This window comes from Passer domesticus, unplaced genomic scaffold, assembly GCF_036417665.1.
Source record: "Passer domesticus isolate bPasDom1 unplaced genomic scaffold, bPasDom1.hap1 HAP1_SCAFFOLD_208, whole genome shotgun sequence".
NCBI classification, from domain to species: Eukaryota; Metazoa; Chordata; class Aves; order Passeriformes; family Passeridae; genus Passer; species Passer domesticus.
This window is the reverse complement of record NW_026989989.1, coordinates 52,779-63,623: the sequence shown is the minus strand read 5'-3', so window position 1 is coordinate 63,623 and position 10,845 is coordinate 52,779. Positions and strand designations below refer to the sequence as shown.

Here is a 10,845-nt window from a genome sequence, read left to right as displayed (position 1 = left end):
TTTTGCAAAATTTTGGGGGGTTTTGGGTAATTTTGGTGATTTTTTTGTGATTTTTTTGTGATTTTTTGTGAATTTTCTGGGATTTTTCAATTAATTTCAGGAGAATTTCTAGAGATTTTTAAATAAAATTTTTGGGAATTTTTTGAGGCATTTGGGGGAACTTTTTTTTGGAATTTTTGGGGAATTTTTGCAAAATTTTTGGGGGGTTTGGGTGATTTTTGGTGATTTTTTGTGAATTTTCTGTGATTTTTCCTTTAATTTTGAAAGAATTTCCAGGAATTTTTTTAAAATAGAATTTTTGGGAATTTTATTGGAATTTTATTGGAATTTTTGGGGGGAATTTTTGCAAAATTTTGGGGGAATTTTTGGCGATTTTTGGTGATTTTTTGTGAATTTTCCGGATTTTTCCTTTAATTTCAGGAGAATTTTCAGGGATTTTTAAAGATTTTTTTTTTACAATTTTATGGGAAATTTTGGGAATTTTTTGTGGCTTTTTTGGGAAATTTTTTGGGGGAATTTTCGGGGAATTTTTGTAAAATTTTGGGGGTTTTTGTGCGATTTTTTGGCGATTTTTTTTGTGAGTTTTAGTGAATTTTCTGAGATTTTTCCTTTCATTTCGAAAGAATTTCCAGGGATGTTCAAATAGAAATTTTGGGATTTTTTGTGGCTTTTTTGGGAAATTTTTGGGAATTATTTTGGGAATTTTTGGGAATTTTTTTTTTCATTTTTGGGGGAATTTTTGCAAAATGTTGGGGGTTTTTAGGAAGATTTTTGGTGATTTTTAGGTGATTTTTTGTGAATTCTCTGAGATTTTTCAATTAATTTTGGGAGAATTTTCAGCGATTTTTAAAAAGAATTTTTGGGAATTTTCGAGACATTTTGGGGAATTTTTTTGTGATTTTTGTTTAATTTTGGCAAAATTTTGGGGGTTTTTGGACAAATTTTGGTGATTTTTTTTGTGAATTTTGTGTGATTTTTCCTTTAATTTTGAAAGAATTTCCAGGAATTTTTTAAATAGAATTTTTCATAATTTTTCTGAATTTTTTGAGGAATTTTGGAGCAAATTTTGGGGCGATTTTGGTGGGAATTTTTGGTATTTTGGAGGTTTTTTGGGGTCTGCTGACCACCGAGTGGTCACTCCGCCGTTGTCCACCCCAGGGTGACCCTGATGGTCAGCAGGAACCTGATGGTCACCAGGAAGTTCTCCAGAGGGATTTTTGGGGGGAAATTTTGGGTGATTTGAGGTTTTTTGGGTTCTGCTGACCACCGAGTGGTCACTCTGGTGTTGTCCACCCCAGGGTGACCATGATGGTCAGCAGGAACCTGATGGTCACCAAGAACCTCCCAGGGGAACTTTTGGGTCAATTTTGGGGCGATTTTTATGGGAATTTTTGGTGTTTTGGGGTCTGCTGACCACCGAGTGGTCACTCTGCCGTTGTCCACCCCAGTGTGACCCTGATGGTCAGCAGGAACCTGGTGGTCATCAAGAACTTCTCCAGAGGGATTTTTGGGGGGAAATTTTGGGTGATTTGAGGTTTTTTGGGTTCTGCTGACCACCGAGTGGTCACTCCGCCATTGTCCACCCCAGGGTCAGCCAGCAGCACCTCAGGAACCTGATGGTCACCAAAAACCTCCCAGGGGAACTTTTGGGTCATTTCTGGGGCGATTTTTATGGGAATTTTTGGTGTTTTGGAGGTGTTTTGGGGTCTGCTGACCACCGAGTGGTCACTCTGCTGTTGTCCACCCCAGGGTGACCTTGATGGCCAGCAGGAACCTGGTGGTCATCAAGAACTTCTCCAGAGGGATTTTTGGGGCAATTTTGGTGGGAATTTTTGGTATTTTGGAGGTTTTTTGGGTTCTGCTGACCACTGGGTGGTCACTCTGCCATTGTCCACCCCAGTGTGACCCTGATGGTCAGCAGGAACCTGGTGGTCACCAAGAACCTCCCCAGGGGAACTTTTGAGTCATTTTTGGGGCGATTTTTATGGGAATTTTTGGTATTTTGGGTTCTGCTGACCACCGAGTGGTCACTCTGCTATTGTCCACCCCAGGGTGACCTTGATGGCCAGCAGGAACCTGGTGGTCATCAAGAACTTCTCCAGAGGGATTTTTGGGGCAATTTTGGTGGGAATTTTTGGTATTTTGGAGGTTTTTTGGGTTCTGCTGACCACTGAGTGGTCACTCTGGTGTTGTCCACCCCAGGGTCAGCCAGCAGCACCTCAGGAACCTGGTGGTCATCAAGAACCTCCCCAGGGGAACTTTTGGGTCATTTTTGAGGCGATTTTTATGGGAATTTTTGGTATTTTGGAGGTTTTTTGGGTTCTGCTGACCACCGAGTGGTCACTCCGCCATTGTCCACCCCAGGGTGACCCTGATGGTCAGCAGGAACCTGATGGTCATCAAGAACCTGTCCTGGGGCATTTTTGGGTCATTTCTGGGGCGATTTTTATGGGAATTTTTGGTATTTTGGAGGTGTTTTGGGGTCTGCTGACCACCGAGTGGTCACTCTGGTGTTGTCCACCCCAGGGTCAGCCAGCAGCACCGCGTCAACCTGATGACCAGCGAGAACCTGTCCATCTGCTTCTGGCCCACGCTGATGCGGCCGGACTTCAGCACCATGGACGCGCTGACGGCCACCAGGACCTACCAGACAATCATCGAACTCTTCATCCACCAGTGCCCCTTCTTCTTCTCGCTCCGGCCGCCGCCGGACACGCCCGGCTCGCCCGGCCCCGCTCCGGCCAGCGCCGCGGCCTTCCCGGCCCTGCCGCCGTCGCCTCCTCGGACGCCGTCGCCGCCGCCGGAGCCGCTGGAGCCCTGAGGGGTGGCCTGGGGAGTGACCGCTGGGACGTCCGGCCGGACGCCGTGGTGGGGGGGGGGTGGCTCGGACGTTGCCGGGGACGTTTGTCCAGACTTTGGCCAGGCCGGACGGACACGGACGGACGGACGGACGGATGGATGCGTCCGCCGCCGGGGAGGGGCTGGAAGAGGGTGAGGGTCGGCCAGGCGGTGGCCTGAGGGTCGTTCGAGGTGGGCCAGTGGTCATCCAGCGTGGTCCAAGGGTCATCTGAGGTGGTCCAGTGGTCATTCGAGGTGGTCCAAGGTGGCCTGAGGGACATTCGAGGTGGTCCAATGGTCATTCGAGGTGGTCCAAGGGTCATTTAAGGTGGGCCAAGGTGGCCTGAGGGACATTGGAGGTGGTCCAAGGGTCATCCGAGGTGGTCCAATGGTCATTCAAGGTGGTCCAAGGTGGTCCAATGGTCATTCGAGGTGGTCCACAGTGGCCTGAGGGACATTCAGGGTGGGTTGGAGTGGTCCAATGGTCATCCAAGGTGGCCTGAGGGTCATCCGAGGTGGGCCAATGGTCATTCGAGGTGGTCCAAGGTGGCCTGAGGGACATTTGAGGTGGTCCAATGGTCATTCGAGGTGGTCCACAGTGGCCTGAGGGACATTCAGGGTGGGTTGGAGTGGTCCAATGGTCATCCAAGGTGGCCTGAGGGTCATTTGAGGTGGTCCAATGGTCATTCGAGGTGGTCCAAGGTGGCCTGAGGGACATTCAAGGTGGTCCAATGGTCATTCAAGGTGGTCCAAGGTGGTCCAGTGGTCACTCAAGGTGGTCTACAGTGGCCTGAGGGTCATCTGAGGTGGGCTGGAGTGGTCCAAGGTGGTCCAAGGGTCATCCAAGGTGGCCTGAGGGTCATTCGAGGTGGGCCAATGGTCATTCAAGGTGGTCCAATGGTCACTCAAGGTGGTCCACGGTGGCCTGAGGGTCATCCACGGTGGGTTGGAGTGGGCCAATGGTCATCCAAGGTGGTCCAAGGTGGTCTGAGGGTCATTCTAGATGGCCCAAGGTGGCCTGAGGGTCATTTGAGGTGGTCCAAGGGTCATCCAACGTGGTCCAATGGTCATTCGAGGTGGTCCAAGGTGGCCTGAGGGTCATTCATGGTGGTCCAAAGGTCATTCAGGGTGGTCCAATGGTCATTCTAGATGGTCCAAGGTGGCCTGAGGTTTGTTCGAGGTGGTCCAAGAGTCATCCAAGGTGGTCCAGTGGTCATTCAAGGTGGTCCATGGTGGCCTGAGGGACATTGGAGGTGGTCCAAGGATCATTCCAGGTGTCCAAGGGTCATCCAAGGTGGTCCAAAGGTCATTCGAGGTGGTCCAAGGTGGTCCAAAGTGGTTGAAGGTCCAGCCAGCATCATCCAAGGTGGCCCAGGCTCCATCCAAGGTGGCCCAGGCTCCATCCGAGGTGGCCCAGGCTCCATCCCAGAAGATCCAAGTTTGCCCAAATTCCATCCAAGGTGGCCCAAGGTGGTCGAAGGTCCAGCCAGCATCATCCAAGGTGGCCCAAGCTCCATCCAAGGTGGCCCAGGCTCCATCCAAGGTGGCCCAGGCTCCATCCGAGGTGGCCCAGGGTCCATTCCAGGAGATCCAAGGTGGCCCAAGCTCCATTTGAGGTGGCCCAAGCTCCATTTGAGGTGGCCCAAGCTCCATTTGAGGTGGCCCAAGCTCCATTCCAGAAGATCCAAGGTGGCCCAAGCTCCATTTGAGGTGGCCCAAGCTCCATTCCAGAAGATCCAAGGTGGCCCAAGCTCCATCTGAGGTGGCCCAGGATCCATCCGAGGTGGCCCAAGATCCATTCCAGAAGATTCTGAGGTGCTTCTGAGGTGGCCCAAGCTCCATCCAAGGTGGCCCAGGCTCCATTCCAGGAGATCCAAGGTGGCCCAAGCTCCATCCAAGGTTGCCCAAGTTTAATTTCAGAAGGTCCAAGGTGGCCCAGGGTCCATCCGAAGTGGCCCAAACTCCATCCAAGGTGGTCCCGGGTCCTTCCAAGGTGGCCCAGGCTCCAGCTGAGATGGCCCAGGATCCATCCGAGGTGGCCCAGGATCCATCCAAGGTGGCCCAGGATCCATCCAAGGTGGCCCAGGATCCATCCGAGGTGGCCCAGGATCCATCCGAGGTGGCCCAGGCTCCATTCCAGAAGGTCGAAGGTGGCCCCAGGTCCTTCCGAGGTGGCCCAAGGTCCATTCCAGAAGATTCCAAGGTTCTTCTGAGGTGGCCCAAGCTCCATCCAAGGTGGCCCAAGCTCCATCCAAGGTGGCCCAGGCTCCATCCCAGAAGGTCCAAGGTGGCCCAGGGTCCACCTGAGGTGGCCCAACACAGCCCAAGCTCCATCCGAGGTGGCCCCAAGGCCACCAGAAGCCACCTGAGACCACCAGGGGCTCCTCAGAACCCCCAGACCCCAAAATCCCAAAAATTCCCCCAAAAATTCCCCCAAAAAATCCCCCAAAAATCCCAAAAAATCCCCAACAAATCCCAAAAATCCCCAAAAAATTCCCAAAAATCCCCAAAAAAATCCCCAAAAAATCCCCAAATCCCCCAAACCTCCGAGGATCCGCCCCGAAGCACTTCCAAATTTGGGCTTTTCCTGCCGAAAAATTCCAGAATTTTGGGAAATTTTGGGAATTTTGGGGAAATTTTGGGAATTTTTGGGGAAATGTTGGGATTTTGGGAATTGTGGGGCGGGCACTGGATGTCACGGTACCCCCGGGAGCTCCCGGCCCTCGTCGCACTTTAAGACCCCCCCGAGACCCCCCGGGCAAAAAAAAAAATCCCAAAAAAATTTTAAAAAAGGCTCCAAATTTCCAAATTTTTGGGGAAAAATGAAAAAATTGGGGAATGCAAAAAAATGGGGTTTTTTCCACAAAAAAATTAATTTTTTTCACCCAAAAAATCAAAAATTTGACACAAAAACCTCGATTTTTCCCCCCCAAAATGAAATTTTTTCCCCCCAAAATTCAGTTTTTTCTCCCAAAAATTCAAATTTTTTTCCTCAAAAATTCCATTTTTTTCACCCAAAAAATCAAAAATTTTCCACAAGAAACTCGATTTTTTCCCCCAAAATTCAGGTTTTTTTCCCCCCAAAATTCAGATTTTTTTTCCTCAAAAATTCAGGTTTTTTTCACCCCAAAAAAAATTTTAAAAGCCCCAAATTCCCAAATTTTGGGGAAAAATGAAAAAATTGGGGAAATGCAAAAAAAAATCTGGTTTTTTTCCCTAAAAAATTACTTTTTTTTCACCCAAAAAATCAAAAATTTTCCACAAAAAACTCAAATTTTTTACTCCTCAAAATTGAATTTTTTTCCCCAAAAAAAATCCGTTTTTTCTCAAAAAAAAAATCAGATTTTTTTTCCCTCAAAACTTCAATTTTTTTCACCCAAAAATTCAGGGTTTTTTCCCTCAAAAAAGTTCAATTTTTTTCCCAAAAAATTCAGATTTTTACCCCCCAAAAATTGAAAAATTTCCCCATTAAAAAATCACTTTTTTTTTCCCAAAATTTGCTTTTCTTCCCCTAAAAAAATTTAATTTTTCAGCCTCTGGAGCCTTTGGAGGGAATTTTGTTGCCGGGAGGGGAAAAATGAAGGAAAATTCACCCAAAAATGGGAATTTGGAGCCGTTTTGCCCCAAAAAATGGGGGAAAAAATGGGAAAAAAAAATGGGGAAAAAAAATGAAAATTTTGGGGGCCATTTTCCCTCTTTTTTCTGCCACTTTCCGGGGCGGTTTTGGGCCAAAATTTTGAATTTTTGGGGGTTTTTTTTGGGTTTTTTTTTTGTGGATTTTGGGTTTTTTTCCTGATTTATTTTTTGGGATAATCCCTAAAAAAAAAAGATGGAAAATGGAGGAATTTTGGAGCTGCCGTAAGTTATTGTTGGAGTAATTAATAAAAATTAATTAAAAAAACACCCCAAAAAATTTTGGGATTTTCGCCAAAATTTTTAGGATTTTTTTGTCGGAAAAATTGGGAATTTTGAGGGGATTTTTGGGTTAAAAATTCAAAAAAAAATTGGATTTTTTATAGAAATTCCGGCTGCTTTTGAGGGGGATTTTTGGGGGAATTTTGGGAATTTTTGGGGAATTTTTGGGATTTTTTTCCCGGGAAATTTTCGGGATTTGGTGCATGAGGAAAAGCCCCGGGAAAATCCAAATTTCAAGGAAGAAAAACGGAAAAAAAAGGAGAAAAAACGAGAAAAAAATGAAAAGAATTCAGCTGGAAAGAGGCGGCTGCGAGTGCTCATTAACGGGGCTTAATTGGGATTAATTAATTAATGAGTTGGGGGTGGGGATTGGGGTTGCAGTGGGAGAAGAATTAATTGGAATTGGGGCTGGAAAAGTGGAAATTAATTGGGGTTAATTGGGAATTAATGGGGATTTAATTGGGAATAAATGGGAATGGAACTGGGGTTTAATTGGGGTTTAATTAATTGGGATTTAATTGGGAATTGCGGTTAAAAAATTGGGATTTGATTAGGGTTCAATTGGGAATTAGATTGGGATTTAATTGGGAATTAATTGAGATTTAATTGGGGTTTAATTGGGATTTAATTCGGAAATGGACTGGGATTGAATTGGGATTTCATTAACTGGGGTTTAATTGGGAATTAATTAGGAATTAATGGGGATGGGACGGGGGTTTAATTGGGATTTAATTAATTGGGATTTAATTGGGAATTGGGGTTGGAAATTTGAATTTAATTGGGATGGAACTGGGATTTAATTAATTGGGATTTAATTGGGATTTAATTAATTGGGATTTATTTGGGAATTGGGGCTGGAAAATTGGGGTTTAATTGGGAATTAATTGGGATTTAATTGGGATTTAATTGGGAATTGGACTGGGATTTAATTGGAAATTAATTGGGATTTAATTGGGAATTGGGTTGGGATTTAATTGGGAATTGGGGTTGGAAAATTGGGATTTAATTGGGAATTAATTTGGGTTGGATTGAGATTTAATTGGGAATTAATTGGGATTTAATTGGGAATTGGGGCTGGAAAATTGGGATTTAATTGGGAATTAATTGGGATTTAATTGGGATTTAATTGGGAATTGGACTGGGATTTAATTGGAAATTAATTGGGATTTAATTGGGAATAAATTGGGATTTAATTGGGGTTTAATTGGGAATTGGGGTTTAATTGGGAATTGGACTGGGATCTCATTGAGATTTAATTAATTGGGATTTAATTGGGAATTGGGGTTGGAAAATTGGGGTTTAATTGGGATTGGACTGGGATTTAATTGGGATTTAATTAATTGGGATTTAATTGGGTATTAATTGGGATGGAACTGGGATTTAATTGGGATTTAATGGGATTTTATTGGGAATTGGGGTTGGAAAATTGGGGTTTAATTGGGAATTAATTTGGGTTGGATTGGGGTTTAATTGGGATTTAATTGGGAATTGGGCTGGGATTTAATTGGGATTTAATTAATGGGGATTTAATTGGGAATTGGGGTTGGAAAATTGGGGTTTAATTGGGAATTAATTGGGATTTATTTGGGAATTGGACTGGGATTTAATTGGAAATTAATTGGGATTTAATTGGGATTTAATTGGGAATAAATTGCAATTTAATTGGGGTTTAATTGGGATTTAATTGGGAATTGGGGTTTAATTGGGAATTGGACTGGGATCTCATTGAGATTTAATTAATTGGGATTTAATTGGGAATTGGGGTTGGAAAATTGGGGTTTAATTGGGATTGGACTGGGATTTAATTGGGATTTAATTAATTGGGATTTAATTGGGTATTAATTGGGATGGAACTGGGGTTTAATTGGGATTTAATGGGATTTAATTGGGAATTGGGGTTGGAAAATTGGGGTTTAATTGGGAATTAATTGGGATTTAATTGGGGTTTAATTGGGAATTAATTGGGAATTGGGCTGGGATTTTTTTGGGGATTTTATTGGGATTTAATTGGGATTGGACTGGGGTTTAATTGGGAATTAATTAATTGGGATTTAATTTGGGTTTAATTGGGAATTGGGGTCCGAAAATAGGGAATTAATTGGGATTGATTTGGGATTTAATTGGGATGGAATTGGGAATTAATTGGGAATTAATTAGGATTGAACTGGGATTTATTTGGGAATTAATGGGGTTGGAACTGGGATTTAATTGAGATTTAATTAATTGGGATTTAATTGGGAATTGGGGTTGGAAAATTGGGGTTTAATTGGGAATTAATGGGGGTTGGACTGGGATTTAATTGGGATTTAACTGGGAATTGGACTGGGATTTAATTAATTGGGATTTAATTGAAAATTGGGGTTGGAAAATTGGGGTTTAATTGGAATTTAATTGGGAATTGGGGTTGGAAAATTGGGAATTAGTTGGGGTTGAACTGGGATTTAACTGGGATTTAATTGGGAATCAGGGCTGGGAAAATTTGGACTTAATTGGGATTGAACTGGGATTTAATTGAGATGGAACTGGGATTTAAATGGAAATAAATTGGGAATAAATGGGGAATTAATTGGGAATTGGGACTGGGATTTAATTGGGATTTCAATGGGGTCTAATTAGGAATTAATTAGGAATTGGGCAGGGATTTTATTGGGATTTAATTGGAGTTTAATTGGGAATTAAGAGGGGATTTAATTAGTATTTAATTAATAATTGGGCTGGGATTTAATTGGGAATCCTCCCCTTCCCCCAACTCTGACCACGCCCCTTTGGAACATCATTAATATTCATGACCACACCCCCTTTATGATGACCACGCCCCTCCCCAACCAAAATGGCTGCTCACAGCCCCGCCCCATGACCACACCCCTCTGCAATCCCATTGGCTGAGCCGCCTGTCAATCATCACAGCCCCGCCCCCTCCCTCAAACCCTGCGCTCTGATTGGTCAGTGCCGCCATTTTCCCACAAAACTGGAATTTTCCACCCAAAAACGCCTTTTTTGGGCTGGGGGAGGGGCCAGAGGGGCCACGCCCCTTTACCCACCCCAGGAGTGTTCTGATTGGCTGGAATGAGCCACGCCCCCACAAAGCCACGCCCCTTTGGGCGCCCAACGTGCGGCAGGGCCGGAGCGACAGGGGAGGAATTCGGGAATTCCGAGAGGAATTTTGGGATAATTTTGTGAGGAATTTTGGGAGTCTGGGAGAATTTTGGGATTCTGAGGGAATTTTGGGATAATTTCGGGAGGAATTTTGGGAATTCTGGGGAAATTTGGGGATTTTCCCCCCCCAAAAAGCCAAACTGAAAAAGGCGAATTTTGGGCAATTTTTTCCCCAGAAAAAACGGGAAACGCTCTGGGATTTTTGGGAATTTTGGGATAATTTTGGGAATTCTGGAGGAATTTTGGGAAAATTTTGGGAATTTGGGGATCCTGGAGGGAATTTTGGTAATCCAGGCAGGAATTTTGGGAATCCTGGGAATTTCAGGAGGAATTTTGAGATAATTTTGGGAATCCCAACACGAATTTTGGGAGACTTTTGGGAACTCTGGAGGAATTTTGGGATACCTTTGGGAATTTTGGGATAATTTTGGGAATTTCGGGAATCCCAGCAAGAATTTTGAGACAATTTTGGGATCCTGGTCGGAATTTTGGGATAATTTTGGGAGTTTTGGGATAATTTTGGGAATCCCAGCTGGAATTTTGGGATCCTGGAGGGAATTCTGGGAATTCCAGCAGGAATTCTGGGATAATTTTGAGATAATTTGGGGAATTTCGGGATAATTTTGGGAATCCCAGCTGGAATTTTGGGATAATTTTGAGATAATTTTGGGATAATTTGGGGAATTTTTGGATAATTTTGGGACTCCTGGTGGGAATTTTGGGATAATTTTTGGGAATTTCAGGAGGAATTTTGGGATCCCCCCGCCAGATAAACCCCAAAACTCCCCAATTTTTTCTCCTTTCCCCCCAAAAACGAGTCAAAACCGGCGAATTTTGGGCGATTTTTTCCCCGAAAAAAGCGGGAAAAGCGGCGGGAATTTTGGGATAGTTTTGGGAATTCTGAAGGAATTTTGGGATAGTTTTGGAAATTTGGGA

The 10,845-nt window shown here is 44.3% G+C and overlaps 1 protein-coding gene across 1 annotated transcript; it reads left to right on the top strand.

Moving 5' to 3' along the window:
- Positions 1-2,500: 2,500 nt before the first annotated feature.
- LOC135292112 (rho GTPase-activating protein 35-like) lies at positions 2,501-7,053 on the top strand. Its single transcript, XM_064406345.1, has 2 exons — positions 2,501-4,360; positions 4,686-7,053. The coding sequence occupies exon 1, from the start codon at positions 2,555-2,557 to the stop codon at positions 2,819-2,821; it is 267 nt and encodes an 88-aa protein (XP_064262415.1). The 5' UTR covers positions 2,501-2,554; the 3' UTR covers positions 2,822-4,360; positions 4,686-7,053.
- Positions 7,054-10,845: the final 3,792 nt, after the last annotated feature.